Source organism: Moschus berezovskii, chromosome 18 (genome assembly GCF_049115385.1).
Source record: "Moschus berezovskii isolate FMDL1 chromosome 18, NW_MosBer_1.0, whole genome shotgun sequence".
Classification (NCBI taxonomy): domain Eukaryota; kingdom Metazoa; phylum Chordata; class Mammalia; order Artiodactyla; family Moschidae; genus Moschus; species Moschus berezovskii.
In genome coordinates, this window is record NC_142477.1 from 10,572,643 (window position 1) to 10,591,016 (window position 18,374).

General features: G+C 51.9%; 1 protein-coding gene across 1 annotated transcript in view; it reads left to right on the forward strand.

Annotated features, from left to right (window-relative positions):
* Positions 1-16,702: 16,702 nt before the first annotated feature.
* Positions 16,703-18,374, forward strand: part of UBE2QL1 (ubiquitin conjugating enzyme E2 QL1) — a 56,200-nt gene continuing 54,528 nt past the window's right edge. Inside the window, exon 1 of the mRNA XM_055422287.2 lies at positions 16,703-17,629. Coding sequence (XP_055278262.2) covers positions 16,841-17,629 — 789 coding nt within the window. The 5' untranslated portion in view covers positions 16,703-16,840. The remainder of the gene's footprint in view (positions 17,630-18,374) is intronic.

Sequence of the window (18,374 nt, forward strand, 5' to 3'; positions counted from 1 at the left end):
ATCCAACCAGTCCATCCTTAAGGAAATCAGTCCTGGGTGTTCATTGGAAGGACTGATGCTGAAGCTGAAGCTCTGACCCTTTGGCCACCTGATGGGAAGAGCTGACTCATTGGAAAAAAAAAACCCATGTTGGGAAAGATTGAAGACAGGAGGAAAAGGGGATGACAGAGGATGAGATGGTTGGATGGCATCTCTGACTCAGTGGACATGAGTTTGAGTCGCCAAGAGTCAGACACCACTTAGCAACTGGACAACAACAATGTTTTATTAAGTGGGAATTTTTTGGACTTTAAGCCAGGAGACAGCATCTCAAGTAACTCTGAGAAAACTGCTCCAAGACGGGGAAGGGCAGAGAGGAGTCAGGTTACACAGAAGTTTGCAACAAAGGGCAGGTAGTCTGAACATCAAAAGTGTTTTTGCGAATGAGTGAAAACCAGACATTTTAAGGTCAGGAATTTAGTGCTTGTCCATGTATGGGAAGAGGCAAGAGGCTGAGCTCGCTGAAATCACCCATGTGCCTCTCAGCTACCTGGGGCCAGTATGGCAGGCACTGGTCTCCTTCCGGCCTGTCCTGGAGGGCTGACGACTGACACGCTTGTTTACTGACGTGGCAGGAAACCCTTTCCCCTCAGGGAGGATACGGGCTTCTCCCCACCCCTAACCATGCTCAAGTAGACGTTTATGGCTAATTCAAATAACTGGCACCCCTGCGGCACGCATAACCAAGAAAGGGGGGCTGCGGTGACTCGGGGGCTGCGAGCCTCCGGGGTGGGGGCATTTTCAGGCACCGAGGACAGAAGCGGAGTGGGGGCAGGGACGAGGCACTGGGCAAGCCTAGCACATGGAGGAATTTGCAAGAGGAAGGGGACCACCATGGGGCCACGGGGTGGAAATGAGAGCTGGACGCCACCTCTCCTCCTTGGCCCAGAACCAGCCCTGCTGGGCGATCGAGGCCACTAGTTCAGCAAACACATTTGATGCGAGCAAAATGTCAGAGCAACCAAGAAGGACCCACACCTCAGCTGCAGGGGCTCCTGCCCTTCTCGAAAAATATGGTCACAAAAATGCTCTGCCCTGCAAGACAGCAGTCTACACATAAACTCTTCTATCCAAAACCCCAAACGTTGTTTATATAATGAGTTTGAAAATAAAAGAAAAATATTAGAAGCCCTTCTTCATGAATTCTGATAAGGATATTATTCTGTTCGGAGGCTTCCTAATTATAAAGCTGCACAATAAACCCCAATTCCAGCAGAGTTATTCTTCTTCATCAGGCAGATGGTAATTGCTTTCAAAAAATATATATATGTGTGCACGACTCGTGGCTTATCTGCTTAAGCTATCTGTTTTGGAGGAAGTAATATCTATCTTCTTAAATTGCCTAATTTCTTATTCTGCAGAGGCTCACTCAGAATAAAATCTCTTTTCAAGAAAATATTGCTGTCTAGATGAAACAGCAGCACTAAAACTACAGAATATTTTCTCAGAAAAGATGAGATTGCAAAGTGATAGATTCAGAGGGAGGTGTCATAAATGTTTGCTCCCCAGCTAAAGTGAATGCAAAGAACAGTAGGAGGTTTTAGGCTGTTTAGACGCTCAGGCTCAGACACCCGAGCAGGGTGGGCAAGTTGGGATGGGGGTGGCCTCTAGGCTCATCCAGACCCCAGGAAGGGGTGGGGGAGTTGTAGGCATTTTAGGAGTAACCCAGTGTTGATTACCCCCAGGGTCACAGATGACCATCTTCTTTCTTCAAAAGTGACTTGACATCGAGTGGTCCAGCCATAGATGGAGATAATGCTTTCCTCCCTATAAGATGTTTCAGGGCAACAAACGCTTTATGGTGTGTTGAGGGGGTGGCAGTTACATCATACAAGCAGGAAATGGTGTAGGACATGATTTTAACACAGTGGAAAAGAGAGAGGTCGATTCAGCATCATCTATAAAAGAAAATCATGGCTTCCCAGGCAGTGCTAGTGATAAAGAATTTAGCTGCTTGGACTTCCCTGGTGATCCAGTGGCTAAGGCTCTGAACTCTCAATGCAGGGGACCTGGGTTCAGTCCCTGCCCAGGGAACCAGATCCCACGTGTTGCAGCTAAGTGTTCGAATTCTGCAACTAACGATCCCCTGTTCCGCAGCTAAGACCTGGGGCAGCCAAATAAATGAATAATTGTTAAAAAGAAGAATCCGACTGCCTTGCAAAAGACACAAAAGACCCAGGCTCGATCCTTGGGAAGGTCCCCTGGAGGAGGAAATGGCAACCCACTCCAGTATGCTTGCCTGGGAAATCCCATGATCAGAGGAGCCTGGTGGGCTACAGTCCATGGGGTCACAAAGAGCTGAACACACTGAGCACACACAGACACACACAAGGAAGATCCCAGGGATCGACTATCCTGGATTAAGATGGGACAAACAAGAAAATATCCCAGGGCCTTGTACATGGGAAGGATAAGCATGGTTGTACAAACCTTGGACCCTCCCAGGGCTAAATAATAGTTCACTCTGGGAGAGTCACCTGCTCTCCAGGCAGTGGGGGCTCATGCTGCCCTGGAGCCATCTATGCTGAGACCAAAAGCATGGAATTGCTGGGAAGTGACCTTGGGAGCAAGAGCCAGAATGTTCCATGAGACAGAGCAACCATGGTCAGACGGAAATGTGCACCATCTCTGCTTTAGAACAACAAACAGGCCAATCTGTTCTTTATTTATTGGCTCATGAGCCAGTGTCAACAGACATCCAAGTCTGGAGCAAAGAGAAAAATGCCGCTCACAATATCCACGAGCACTCAAACATAAAACCCTCTCAAGTAGGAAAACAGGACATTTGAAATGTTTACCAAAAGAGTGCATGTTACTTCAAAAAGAGTTCATGAACTTGCTATAGATTCTTCCCATCAATGCTTGCGTATATGCTCCAGCCCACTCACACACCCCATGTCCAAAACCCATCAATTTCTTGCAGAAATATTCATAATTAAATCCTACATTTTTAACAAGCTAAAGGACAAAATGAAACCCAAATGTGGGTTACAGAGGTAGCGCAGAATCTCAAAGTCAGGCGGGGCAATTCAGAAATATCACTCACAGACTTCACCCCTGGTCCAGCAGTGAAGAATCTGCCTGCCAATGAGGGGACACGGGTTTGATCCCTGGTCTGGGAAGATTCCACATGCCTTGGGGCAATGAAGCCTGACAGCCGCAACTTCTGAAGCCCGTGCACCGTGGAGCCCATGGTCCACAACGAGAGAGGCCTCCGCAAGGAGAAGCCGGACCACCGCAACTCGAGAGTAACCCCTGCTCTCTGCAACTCAAGAAAACCTGCGGGCAGCAACCAATATCCAGCGCCGCCAAAGAGAAACGAATAAAACAAAAGATAAATATCATTCGCTTCTGAGATAAGCATTTGATGACTCAAACCACCAGCATCAGCCCCTCAATATCTTGCTTTCATCGGGCTAAACAAACATTCTTACACTTTGGGACACTCGTAGCTTCTAAATCCATGACGAGACAGTCACAGCCACGCATCTGAATTACAGCCTCTGTTTTCCATCAGAACCATGACCTTTGACGGTAGCTTTTCCCAACTTTTATTCCTTAGTTCATGCTCGCTCTAAATTAAGCTGCTACTGCTAAGTCACTTCAGTCGTGTCCGACTCTGTGTGACCCCATAGACGGAAGCCCACCAGGCTCCCCCGTCCCTGGGATTCTCCAGGCAAGAACACTGGAGTGGGTTGCCATTTCCTTCTCTAACGCATGAAAGTGAAAAGTGAAAGTGAAGTCGCTCAGTCGTGTCCGACCCATAGCGACCCCACGGACTGCAGCCTATCAGGCTCCTCCATCCATGGGATTTTTTAGGCAAGAATACTGGAGTGGCTTGCCATTGCCTTCTCCAAAATTAAGCTAGAATACAGTTTCTTTGGTTCTCTGTCCCCAGCCTTTTCTATGTGTTTGAAAGAGTTCTCTGCCAGGGCTCTCTCGTCATCTGATTTGTATGTTGAAGGGGCTCTTGCCATCGACCTTCCCCTAAATCCTGTGCCAGGAATTCTGGGAAAACATCTGAGCTCAGAGACCCCGTGTCATCGCCATGGTCTCAGCTGCCAAGCAGCAGTCACGACTCGCCAGCGCAGGGCAGTCAGTGTCTCCTTCCCACGTCGCCCGGCTGTTCGTGTGGTCCCATCCCTCAAAGAAATGTGGGATTCCTCTGGGACAGGCTGCCTGACCGGAGACACTATCCCCTGCTTCAAAAGCAGATGGGGACCATATACCACTGGAACAACAAAACGACTCCTCCCTCGAGACTGTCACCCCTCCCTGTCCACACTGCCTGAGCACGGGGACCACTGCACACAAACATCTCCAGGCAGTCAGCCTCACCGGTGGGGATGGCTTTGATCAAACCGTGGGCTTTTCATACATCTGGAATCTAGGAAAATGGTACTGATGAACCTGTCTGCAAGGCAGGAAGAAAGGCACATATGTGGAGAGAGGACTTGCGGACACGTCGGGGGAAGAAGGCGCGACAAGTCGGAATAGTAGTACTGACACCTATGCTCTGCCACGGGCGAAGGAGCTAGCTGGTGTGACCCCGCTGGCTAGCACGGGAGCTCAGCTCAGGGCTCTTAGGTGACCGAGAGGTGGGGGGATGCCAGCGGGTGAGAGGGAGGCTCAGGAGGGCAGGGACATGTGTATACACAGCTGATCCAATGGCTGGACAGCAGAAACCAACGCAGCATTGTAAAGTAATTATCCTCCACTTAAAAACAAATGTTTAAAAATACAGGCCTTTCTGTTTACGTATTCATTACTGGATTAATTCATTTCGGTGTGTATACAATTATTCAGTAAGAACAATGTTCAGAAACGCCATCCCCTGAAAGACAGCAGGACAAATTTCATCCCACACTGCTTTTGAAGATACCTGTTACATATGTTGCCATTCTCTGAGCTTTGTGTCCTCAGATGGCAGTTCTCTGTTTGCGGGTTTTTTCTCAGGCCTTGGGTGGAGCTCCATTCTCTGCATGTGGGATCACGCAGGAAGCCCTGCTCATTCCCCGGGGAAGGCTGAGGCTGAATTTGCTGTCTTCCACGATTGTGGGTGAAGGACAGGAACAGACGAGCAAACTGGCGCGGGTCACCCGGATAGTGTTAGCCATTCATTCGGGTCCAGCTCTTTGCAACCCCGTGGACTGTAGCCCACCAGGCTCTTCTGTCCATGGAATTCTCCAGGCAAGAAAACTGCAGTGGGTCGCCATCTCCTCCTCCAGGGGATCTGCCTGACCCATGGATTAAACCCAGGTCTCCTGCATTGCAAGCCAATTCTCTACCGTCTGAGACACAAGGGAAGCCCATTTGTCCAGATAAGCAGCTTCTAATTCACCCTGGGGCCTCCAGTAGCTCCCATGATTTCTCTGATCTTTCAGTGCATCTTCCAACGCTGCCTGCTCTGACCCAGCCAGGATCACCTCGGTGACTGTCCAGAGTCCCCATCCTATTCTTTATCTTCAGTTCAGTTGCTCAGTCGTGTCTGACTCTTCGCGACCCCATCGACTGCAGGACTCCAGGCCTCCCTGTCCATCACCAAATCCCAGAGTTTACTCAAACTCATGTCCATTGAGTCGGTGATGCCATCCAACCATCTCATCCTCTGTCATCCCCTTCTCCTCCTGCCCTCAATCTTTCGCAGCATCAGGATCTTTTCAAATGAGTCAGCTCTTCACATGAGGTGGCCAAAGTATTGGAGTTTCAGCTTCAGCATCAGTCCTTTCAATGAACACCCAGGACTGATCTCCTTTAGGATGGACTGGTTGGATCTTCTTGCAGTCCAAGGGACTCTCAAGAGTCTTCTCCAGCACCACAGTTCAAAAGCATTGATTCTTTGGTGCTCAGCTTTCTTTATAGTCCAACTCTCACATCCATATATGAGTACAGGAAAAACCATAGCCTTGACTAGATGGATCTTTGTCGCCAAAGTAATGTCTCTGCTTTTTAATATGTTATCTAGGTTGGTCATAACTTTCCTTCCAAGGAGTAAGTGTCTTTTAATTTCATGGCTGCAGTCACCATCTGCAGTCATTTTGGAGCCCAAAAAAATAAAGTCTGACACTGTTTTCACTGTTTCCCCATCTATTTGCCATGAAGTGATGGGACCAGATGCCATGATCTTAGTTTTCTGAATGTTGAGATTTAAGCCAACCTTTTCATTCTCCTGTTTCACTTTCATTACGAGGCTGTTTAGTTCTTCTTCACTTTCTGCCATAAGAGTAGTGTCATCTGCATATCTGAATTTATAGATATTTCTCCCAGCAGTCTTGATTCCAGTTTGTGCTTCTTCCAGCCCAGCGTTCCTCATGATGTACTCTGCATAGAAGTTAAATAAGCAGGGTGACAATATACAACCTTGACGTACTCCTTTTCCTATTTGGAACCAGTCTGTTGTTCCATGTACAGTTCTGACTGTTGCTTCCTGACCTGCGTACAGGTTTCTCAAGAGGCAGGTCAGGTGGTCTGGTATTCCCATTGCTTTCAGAATTTTCCAGTTTATTGTGATCCACACAGTCAAAGGCTTTGGCATAGTCAATGAAGCAGAAATAGATGTTTTTCTGGAACTCTCTTGCTTTCTCCATGATCCAGCGGATGTTGACAATCTGATCTCTGGTGCCTCTGCCTTTTCTAAAATCTGCTTGAACATCTGGGAGTTCACGGTTCACATTCTGCTGAAGCCAGGCTTGGAGAACTTTGAGCACGACTCTACTAGCATGGGAGATGAGTGCAGGTGCGCGGTAGTTTGAGCGTTCTGCGGCGTTCTTGACCTTCACTCAGTCTCACAGAGCCGCAGCCTCCGTGGCAGGACGTTCGCGTCATGGATTCATTGAAATGCTTTCCCTGACAACCTGCTTCAGTCCGCTCTTGTCTTTCAGGAATGCCTCCGCATTTCAGGGCCACAGAAGATCCTCTTTCTTATTTTCTAGTAGTTATCCTGGTGGGAGTGGAACACAGCGCAGCCAACTCGGAAAAGAATTTAATAGTTTCTTGCAGAATTAAATATAGACCTAGCCTTTGACGTATTCCTTGTCATAACCTGAAAGAAGTGAAAACATACATTTAAAAAGACTTGCATCTCGGTGGGCACAGAAGCTATATACACAATATCCAAAACTGGAAACAATCCCAAAGTCCTTTGAGAGGAAAGTAGATAAAGATACCATAGTATATTCAGACGATGAATACTGTTATTCAGTTGCTCACTTGTGTCCGACTCTTTGAGACCCCATGAACTCAGCACACCAGGCGCCTCTGTCCTTCACTATCTCCCAGTTTGCTCAAACTCATGTCCATTGAGTCAGTGCGATGAATACTACTGATCAATAGAACAGAACACCGATACATGCACGACATGGATGAATCTCACCATGAGACCGTATATTGATTATATATCGACTGACAGACGTCAGACACAAAAGAGGACCTACTGTATAATTCCATCAATATAAAGTTCAAAAACAAGCAAAACAACTTTATGGTAATAGATACCAGAACAAAGGGTGCCTTTGGTGGAGGCTTAGGGAGGGCTTGACACATCATGGAGTGATGGAAATAGTCCATATCTTAACTGAAGTCTAAGCTACACAAAGGTCCATCTAGTCAAGGCTATGGTTTTTCCTGTACTCATGTATGGATGTGAGAGTTGGACTATAAAGAAAGCTGAGCGCAGAAGAATCAATGCTTTTGAACTGTGGTGTTGGAGAAGACTCTTGAGAGTCCCTTGGACTGCAAGAAGATCCAACCAGTCCATCCTAAAGGAGATCAGTCCTGAATATTCATTGGAAGGACCGATGCTGAAGCTCCAATACTTTGGCCACCTGATGTGAAGAGCTGACTTATTTGAAAAGACTGTGATGCTGGGAAAGATTGAAGTTGAGAAGAGAAGGGGACAACAGAGGATGAGATGGTTGGATGGCATCACCGACTCAATGGACATGCGTTTGGGTAGACTCCAGGAATTGGTAATGGACAGGGAGACCTGGCGCACTGCCATCCATGGAGTCACAAAGAGTCAGACACGACTGAGCGACTGAACTGAACTGAAGCTACACAAGTGCACGCAAGATTGAAAACCCACTCAGTCATGCAATAAAATCTGTGCACTGCAGTGAATGCAAATGAACCCTCTACTTTAAAAAGTTTGAAAATAAGACACTATTTGTTAGGTTTATTTTTAATTTTTTTTTTCAAAGCTGACATGAGTGCACTAACACATTTATTGTCCTGCACTGCTGGGAAGATAAACAGCAAAAAAGGTTCAGAAGATTCCATTATATTCTAATGCTTTGAAAATGCATAAGATAAATATAATATGTGCTCTCAGTTTCAGCTAATCACAATATTTCACTCACCACCCCTCAGCTGTGTCAGGAAGCAGGACTGACTTTCTCAGAATACTGTATTTGGACCCATATTTAGACCTAATATTTAAGGTAACGGTGAATAGAGACACGCGCCACCTTGACACACAATATCAGCTGTCATTTTACACTTCCAGACAACCAGAAAGTAAGTGTCTTTGCCTCCAGCAAAGATAAAAAGGGCAGGAAGAATGAGATGATTACCTCTGGAAACCTCTCCAGGACCAAGCAGCTTCTTCAGAAAAGAATGCATGACTCATTTCATCAGTCAAGCATGCCTGCAACTGCCAAGAGGAAATCTAAATTCCATAATTACAAAAGCCATCTCAAGCTCTTTCTTCTCTGCTCAAAAAGCTAAGTCTAGCCTAAGAGGAAGCCTTCGGCGACTGTCATGGTAATGGTTCACAGGGTCTTCCAGGCGGTCCACATACCAACCCCCTCTGGACTGGACCACCTGACCTTTGGAGGTCATGAACGAACAGCGTAGGGATGTTCTGCCAACTCCTGAAAGACGCCACAGTGAGGGCAGAGGGGATGCAGCCGTGGGCAGCGACGGGGACCGCCCTGTGCAGCCATTCCAGCACTCACGCAGCTCTGGGGGGTGAGCAGCTAAAACCCAAGGGCGATTCCCCTTTTTTGGCTCCCTCAGCACCCCTCTTTCTTCTTTTGCTTCTCAAACACCTCAATATGTTTGTCATTAATTTTCTAGATTAAATACTCCTGTTGAAACACGTTGGCATATCTTTGTGTTGCTGATTTGTTGTTATTCAGTAGCTAAGTCATGTCCAACTCTTTGAGACCCCGTAAAATGCCAGCCTTCCCTGTCCGTCACTATCTCCCGGAGTTTGCTCAGACTCATGTCCACTGAGCCAACGATGCCATCCAACCACCTCATCCTCTGTCGTCCCCTTCTCCTCCTGCCCTCAATCTTTCCCAGCATCAGGGTCCTTTCCAATGAGTTGGTTTTTCACATCAGGTAGCCCAAGTATTGGAGCTTCAGCACCAGTCCTTTCAATGAATATTCAGGACTGATCTCCTTTAGGACTGACTGGTTTGATATCCTTGTAGTCCAGGGGACTCTCAAGAGTCTTCTCCAACACCACAGTTCAAAAGCATCAAATCTTTGGTACTCAGCCTTCTTTATAGTCCAACTCTCACATCCATACATGACTACTGGAAAAACCATAGCTTTGACTAGATGGACCTTTGTCAGCAAAGTGATATTTCTGCTTCTTAATATGTTGTCTAGGTTTGTCATAACTTTTCTTCCAACGAGCAAGCATCTTTTAATTTTATGGCTGCAGTCACTGTCTGCAGTGATTTTGGAGCCCAAGAAAATAAAGTCTGTCACTGTTTCCACTTTCCCCCCTCCTATTTGCCATGAAGTGATGGGACTGGATGCCATCATCTTAGTTTTTTGAAAGTTGAGTTTTAAGCCAGCTTTTTCACTTTCCTCTTTCACCTTCATCAAGAGCCTCTCTAGTTCCTCTCTCCACTTTCTGCGATTAGGGTGGTGTCATCTGCATGTCTGTGACTGGTGCCCTTGATTCCAGCTTGTGTATTCCTGATTGGACCTGGACTAATACAGGATTGGCACCAGGAGTGAGTCCAAAGAGTGAGATGACCAGCTAATGGCTTTGACTTGAGCACAATGATGGAATCAACGCGGGTGGAAAATGGAAAACTGGTCGTCAGTGCAAAGCAGCAGCATCAGTTCTGTCGCGTTCAGCACCTGTGCTGTCTGAGATGCGGGATACACTCGAAAGGAAGGTTTGGGGAGAGCACACAGCTGTTGCACTTGACCCTGACGGTAGAGACACTGATGACAGTGGAAAGGCAGAAGATGGGGGGCTCTGCACAGTGGGGGGAGAGCTGGTGGAAGGAAAACAACAGGCTCAGAGATCAGAACGCTCAGCTCAAGAAGAGTCAGAGCCGGCGGGACACTCCGCCATGGCCCGAAAAGACCATCATAACCCTTAGAGCAGCTGAAACCAGTCCCCAAAACTGCTTCTTGAGGCTGCAGAATCATAAAGGACACTGAATTCACAGCCTCGCCAGCACTCGGATGTGAGATCCTGGTCCTGCGTTGGGAAGAAATGGAACCCGGATGGCTGAGACTAGCCCTTCTGGGTGACTCCCAGAGCTTCGAGAGCCTAGAGCCCTAACTGCCCTTGCCTGCCGAGGCAGTTTCTCCAACCTGAACAAGGATACTAACTCCTACGCCTGGAAAGTGTTAGTCGCTCAGTCATGTTCAACTCTTCTCAACCCCGTGGACTGTAGCCCGCCAGGCTCCTCTGTCCATGGGATTCTCCAGGCAAGAATACTGGAGTGGGTCACCATTCCCTTCTCCAGGGGATCTTCCCAACCCAGATATCAAACCCAGGTCTCCTGCGTTGGCAGGTAGATCTTTTACCATCTGAGCCACCAGGGGAGCCATTCTATGCCTGGAGGCCCCATGCTAATCATACCCAAGGAAGTCCTCCCCAACACTCACCTGCCACTCCTCCCTGCTCCCAAACCAGAGCCCAGCTCACCCCAAGGGAACAGGTGTCAGGTCTGATCGAAGAGGAGAGAGCCTGTACTCTGGGAGAAAGCAGCAAAGCCCTGCCCTGTTATGGCACAGCCTACAGCATGTGGATAAGCATCAGGCCTGGGGGTCCAGGCTCCCTCGCCACCACCTCCTGAGAGTCTGGGCAAGAGCCTCACTGCTGTGACTTCAGATGTCTGTGCTGTAAACTGGAAAGCTGAGTTTTCAATGAAACAATAAATCCTTCCGCATCCATCATGGGTCTTGGGTCAGTGCAGAACACCGTACGGAATATTCCTTGATGTCCTCAAGCTCTTTCCTTTAGAGCTTTCTAGAGCAACCTTCTCGGGAGCGCTCAGAGGGTGATAAAGATGTCCTCCCCAGAACCCCAGCTCCAGGAGGGCCAGACTCGCGCACCGCGGTCTCTGCAGTGACTGCGCGCACTAGGTGGTCACAGAGCGGCGGTGTGACCATCTGTCCAGCTGGAGCCTTGGCGTCACTGACCGTTCACTGCGGCATCTTGGACCAGGTACTTAATTTCTCTGTAAAGTAAGGCTAAACGTGCTGCCTACTTAAGAGATGTTAGGTCCCATCACTTCATGGCACATAGATGGGGAAACAATGGAAACAGTGGCTGACTTTATTTTGGGGACTCCAAAATCACCACAGATGGTGACTGCAGCCACAAAATTAAAAGATGCTTGTTCCTTGGAAGGAAAGTTATGACCAACCTAGACAGCATATTTGGAGAAGGAAATGGCAACCCACTCCAGTGTTCTTGCCTGGAGAATACCAGGGACGGGGGAGCCTGGTGGGCTTCCGTCTATGGGGTCACACAGAGTCGGACACGACTGAAGTGACTCAGCAGCAGCAGACAGCATATTAAAAAGCAGAGACATTACTTTGCCAACAAAGGTCCGTCTAGTCGAAGCTATGCTTTTTCCAGGAGTCATGTATGGATGTGAGAGATGGACTATAAAGAAAGCTGAGTGTCGAAGAAATGATACTTTTGAACTGTGGTGTTGAAGAAGACTCTTGAGAGCCCCTTTGACTGCAAGGAGATCCAACCAGTCCATCCTAAAGGAAATCAGTCCTGAATATTCCTGAAGCTGAAACTCCAATACTTTGGCCACCTGATGCGAAGAACTGACTCATTGGAAAAGACTCAGATGCTGGGAAGAATTGAAGGTGGGAGGAGAAGGGGACGACAGAGGATGAGATGGTTGGATGGCATCACCAGCTCGATGGACATGAGTTTCAGTAAGCTCCAGGAGTCGGTGATGGACAGGGAGGCCTGGCGTGCTGCAGTCCATGGGGTCGCAAATAGTTGGACACTACTGAGCGACTGAACTGAACTGAAGATTAACTGAATTACGATTCAGATCACATAGTGCTTGGGATGACACGAGCTATGAATTGCCATGTAAGTGCTGGCTTTGATGATTGGTGGAAAAACGAAGGCCATCATAAGTCATGTGACTAGTGACATCAGAGATCAACACTATGCTGCCTCGAGGTGGATTATTTTAGCAGAAAAATGTTTTTGAATATTGGTCGTGATCTCAACACCTCTGGTCAAGGGAATAAACAGTGTGCATGACTCGGGTGAATATTGGTCGTGATCTCAACACCTCTGGTCAAGGGAATACACAGTGAGCATGACTCGGGTGCTGACCTTTTGAGCTGGTCTGGTTGATTCCTTTTTGAGACTAGACTCCAAAAGAACCAGGACCAGCAGGAAAAACCCGATACAGCCCTTTGAGACAAAAAAATAAATGGCCAAACCCAGTTCTGCATCTCTTTATAACAACCGCCACTGGATAGAGCTGGCCCCAACACCAAGGATTCAGATGCTCCTGAAAGCATCATCAGCAGGCACAGAGTAATTCCCAGATGGCCGATGACCACTGTGATAACCAGCTTCCCTTCCTCCCTCACTTTCCTCCCTTCGAGGCAGACTGGCCTCGGCTCTCTCTGCAGAGATTCCCCAGCTGTTCCCCTCTCCATCCCATCACTACTTGCAAAGGGAGAAGGAACTCGGGACCCGCAGTTGTCCTTAGAGATTATTTTCTTTTGCTGAAGTGAAGGCTGAAGTGAAGTCGGTCAGTCGTATCTGACTCTTTGCGACCCCACGGATTGTACCAGGCTCCTCAATCCACGGAATTTCTTTTGCTAAATGCTCTCAATTCAACTGTCTTGATGGTGTAAAGTTAATCTCTAATAAGGTAATTTTTAAAAACTTGCAAACTTTTTTTTTCATTGTAACTGCAACATATTCCTTTTCAGAGTGTTGGAAAATCAAACAAACAAGAAAAATTTTAACAACAAAGTGTAACCTCTACACACGGCTGGGCTGGGTAGTTACCCAGTCATTCTTCTAACAGAGAACTTTCTAGAATCTACTGGGATAAGAAGGAAAGGGTCCTTCTTCCCATTGCTGCCTTTACCATGCAGTCACTGAAGCAAGTCTCTGGGTCCATTGACTGGAGGATTGAGGGGAGAGTAAGTTGAGAATACCTACCTGTACTAATAACTGTTACCATTCCAGTTTTCCCCCTTCAGTCTCCCTTCCTACACATAGCTTTATGCAGCTGTAGCTATAGTGTGGATATAACTTTTCACTCTGCTTTCTTACTTGAAATTATTGAGTTCATCATAAATATTTTGATTTTGCCATATAATCTTCATAGCTATAAGGTTACTGCTGCATGCTACTCTCTCAAGTGGATTAGGGAGAATAGGTAAGATGGCCAATCTCACCTGTCAGTCAGTCCTGCTTTGGCCTCTCGCTTCAGCATCAGTATTAACTGAGATCCCTGGTGGCTCAGACGATAAGGCGTCTGCCTACAATGCAGGAGACCCGGATTCAATCCCTGGGTCGGGAGGGTCTCCTGGAGAAGGAAATGGCAACCCACTCCAGTATTCTTGCCTGGGAAATCCCATGGACCGAGGAACCTGGTGGGCTACAGTCCACGGGGTCACAGAGTCAGACTCGACTGAACGACTTCACATTCTTTCACTTTAAAAAAAAAAGCTTCATACAGAGAATAAATTACATGATCACTCTAATAATCTTCCCAAGCAGAAATAAAGACCTTACAGACAGCTGCCTGGGATTTCAGTTAAACCATTCCCAAACCACATAGGATGACACCCCTGCTTCAGGTAAGAAACATTTCTCTGAGGGCTCCCCCAAGGCCTGCTAGTCTGTGGGGATGACAGTCACATCCACAGAGGCTTTCTCACCTCCAGTTCCAGAACAGGACCGATACTCAACCCAAGCAGAAACCCTATAGTGCAAGGTACCATCTAGGGCAGCAGGTCAACTCCAGCACAGGACTTGGGAACACAGGGTTGGGGTGTAAGTCCCAGCACAGGGCTGAGCTGGGTCAGCTGCTGAGCTTCTTTGAAACAGCTTCTTCATCAATAAAAAGGGTCAGATAAAACCTGAGATGGTGTCTCTGGCCGTAAAATGGTAAAACATGTAATGCTTGCCTGTTCCCACCAGCATCCCCTTCAGATCTTCTAACATTCCATCTTCCCACAGGTTAAATGAACTCAGCATATTTACAGAAAGACCCTGTCATCTTCCTGCTCCACTTCTCTTTAAAAATCAGAGCTGGATAGAGTGGGGGTCACAAAAATGTCCAGGAGACCCGGCCAACTGCATCTCAGTCACTTACAGCCGAGACTTGGTCACCAGCCATTGGCATCGCCTGGGCAGAAGCTCTGCCCAGTCCCACTCACTGAAAAAACAGCCTCCACAGAGACGCACCTTTGTACCTCGTCCCCAATCCAGGGACCATGTCCCAGGGTGCATGCACTTGCCACAAGCCAGTGAGGACTGGCCAGCGCCCTGCTCTGCTGGGAGACAACCCCAGAAAACCAAACCGCAGACCATCGGATCTGTACTTAGTTCCGGGGTGGTCTGAAAAGTTTTCACAGTGAAAATTTTTAACAATTTGGACAAAGTGAAAATGGTAGAGACATTTAGAAACAATCGTCACGATGACATTAGAATGAACACGCTGGGCAGATGAATTCAGAGGGTCCTCGAGATCGATGAAAGCCAAACCAGAAACAGCGGCGAAGTCTGGAGTCAGCCCTGAGCCATCTGGGTTTTCGGGGAGGTGGGGGGTTCCTCCTACTTGAATAGCTAAGTCGGTAAAGAGACTGCCTGCAATGCAGGAGACCTGCGTTTGATTCCTGGGTGGGGAAGATTCCCCTGGAGCAGGAAATGGCAACCCACTACAGTATCCTTGCCTGGAGAATCCCATGGACAGAGGAGCCTGGCGGTCAAGAGAGGCACGACAGAGCGACTAGGCGCGCACACACCTCCCACACCGCTGCGCTCATCACCGCCCCACCCGGTTCCCGATTGCGCAGCCGGGCCACGCACGCCAGACCCGGCCCGCGCGGCAGCGCGATCGCGGCAAACATTGCCTCCAGGGCATCTCTAGTTGGTCCAGCTTTGGGGGCTTTTTGCTTGAAATTTCACCAGATAAAAATTACTTTTCAATGGGTTCAAGGCAGAGAGGGGAGGGATGGAAGCGCACAAGTTGAGGGAGGCTTCCCACCCTTTCTGCTGCCGGTCCCGAGGTCACCCGCGGGTACCAGAGTCCGGGGCCCGCCCCGAGCACCCGCGGGCGCCAGTGTCGGACGCAAAAGCCAGTGCTCAGAGGTTCCTTCCTTCCCCTTTCGGAACGCAGGACCCCTCTGACGTGGAGGGGAGGTGAGGAGCCGGGCCGGGACGCAGGGGTCAATTTATGAAACGGTCATCTTCTAAAGTCCCGACTCGAGGCGGGGGGTGGGGGGGTGGTATTCTTTAGGGGCTTGCGGGGCTCACTCTCCCCGAGTCCTACTTCCCAGTCCCCGATTCTTTGATCGGTCTTTGGGAAAGCGCTGGTTCCGCAGACCCGGGTCCCGGATTGCCGGGTGAGACCCCAGGTTCCCTCTGGGACGAGGCAATCAGTAAACAAGTTGCTTTCCATCCTTTCCCCGACGTCCGCTTCCCCTCGGGATTGTTCGAACCAGGGGAAGCGAGGTCGGAGGCAGGTCCGGGGCCGGCGGCCGAGCCTGGATCCCGGGGCGGAAAAACTGGGGGCCTTCGAGACGCCGAGCGCGCGCCCACCCACGCCCCTCGTCTGCCTACTTCGCATCCTGGTTCCGCGTCTGCCGGGCTCGGCGCGCGGCGCCCCCGCAGCCGGGCGCCCGGTGTGGCCGGCGCGCGCCGTTGTCTCCCCCCAGCGGCCGTGCGCGTGTCGCCGCCGGAGCCGGGCGGGCGGCCGGGGGAGCCGAGAGGCTGGGCGCAGGCAGGCCCGCGGCCCCGCCCCGCGCCCCCCCGCCCGCGCCGGCAGGCCCGCCCCCTCCGCGCCGCGCGCCGCTCAGACGGAGCAGCCGCCTCTGCAATGTCAGCAGCCGCAGCGGCAGCGGCGGCGGCGGCGGAGACGCGAGCGGCAGCGGCCGGGGCCCCGCGGTAGCGGCCCGCGCTGCACGGCACGGCCCGAGCCCGCGGTCCCCCTCGCTGCCTCCCGGGCGCGGCGGCCGGCTCTGCGCGCCCCGGCGCGGCGCTCGGACTCGAAGCCAGCCCCGGCTGCGGCCGCGCACAAAGGACCGCGGACGCCGGGCTCCGGGGACCGGCCGGGGGACGGACCACCGCGCCGCGCGCCCTCCACGCCTCCGCTTCCCCGGCGGCCGGGGACCGAGCCCGAGCCGGCCCCGTCATATGACAGCGGCGACCCGGCGGCCGGCGAGAGCGCGTGCTGCCCGCTCGCCTGCGCCACGGCCGCCGGCGCCGGGGGTGGCCCGCGCCGCGCCCCGCTGAGCGGTCGCCGGTCGCCGCCCCGCGCGCCCCTCGGGCTCCGGGCGCCGGAGCCGAGGGCCGCCCCCCGCCCGCGCCGAGCCTAAGATGGCCACGCTGCTCCGCAAAATCGGGCTCATCCGCCTGCACAACCGGGACACCGAGGACCCCAAGCACCACCACAACCACCGCGCCGGCGGCGGCGGCGGCCCGCAGAGCGCGGCGCTGCGCGGCAAGGGCGGCGCCAAGAGCGGCGGCCACAAGCCCCCGCCGCCGCCGCACCCGGCCGGGGGCGCGGGCGACGCCAGCCCGGGGCCCGGCAAGGGCAAAGGCAAGCGCGCGGCGGAGCTGGCCCCGCGCGACAAGGCGCCGCCGGCGGCGGCCGGGGCGGCGGGGGCGCCGGGCGCCGGGGGCCCCCGGGAGCGGGCGCCGGGCGCCAGGGCGGGGCCGGGCCCGGCGGCGGCGGCGGCGGCGGCGGCGGGCGGCAGCCTGGTGCCCGCGGCGCGCCAGCAGCACTGCGCGCAGGTGCGCAGCCGGCGCCTCATGAAGGAGCTGCGGGACATCGCGCGCCTCAGCGACCGCTTCATCTCCGTGGAGCTGGTGGACGAGAGCCTGTTCGACTGGAACGTGAAGCTGCACCAGGTGGACAAGGACTCGGTGCTGTGGCAGGACATGAAGGAGACGAACACCGAGTTCATCCTGCTCAACCTCACCTTCCCCGACAACTTCCCCTTCTCGCCGCCCTTCATGCGGGTGCTCAGCCCGCGCCTGGAGAACGGCTACGTGCTGGACGGCGGCGCCATCTGCATGGAGCTGCTCACGCCGCGCGGCTGGTCCAGCGCCTACACGGTGGAGGCCGTCATGCGCCAGTTCGCCGCCAGCCTGGTCAAGGGCCAGGTAAGCGGGCGGGCGGGCGGCTCGGGGGGCGCGCGGGGCGGCCCCCTCGGGCTCCCGGGGCGCGCGGGGCGCCCTCGAAAGCTGCCTCCATCGGGGAGACGGCCCCCGGGCGCCTCGGCTCCACTTGCCTGAGCGTTTTCTCCTTTGCGCGCTTTTCCATCCCGTCTCTCCGGGTCCCCGCCTCTCCAGAATTCGGATTCTCCCTCCCCGCATACCCTCCTGTCTCTGCTCCTCTGTTCCTTCTCCCCGATCGTCCCTCTGGCTCTTCCCGTCCACCTCCGGTCCTCGCCTCAGACCCGCTGCCTCCGTCCGCTCCTGCCTTTTCGCCCTTGCTCCTCCACCATCTCCGCCCCCTCCCTCCCTGTCTGGCCCCTGAATCCCCCTCTCTCCTCCCCTCCCGTCCCATCCCGCCCCCGCTCAGGTCTCCTCCGTGGCCTCCGCATCTCCTGTAGCCGTAATCTCCCCGAAGGTGAAACTTTATATGGATCTCATCCTCTAAACGTCCAGCCAAGTTTATTGCCCCCTCGCCCGCCACACACACAGAGGTTTCCCCCACCCCCAATAGCTCAGGGATGCCCTGCGAGTTGGGGGTTGGGGCGGGGGGCTTGTCTCTGCAGAGGGCCAGCTGCCTGCTGCCCGAATCTGCTCGCTGGCCCTGCTTCGTCCTGACCCCGGCATCTAGTGCAAGGTGAAAATTCTCCTCTTGACAAATGGCACTGGAGAGGCAGAGGTGCGGTGTGAGTTG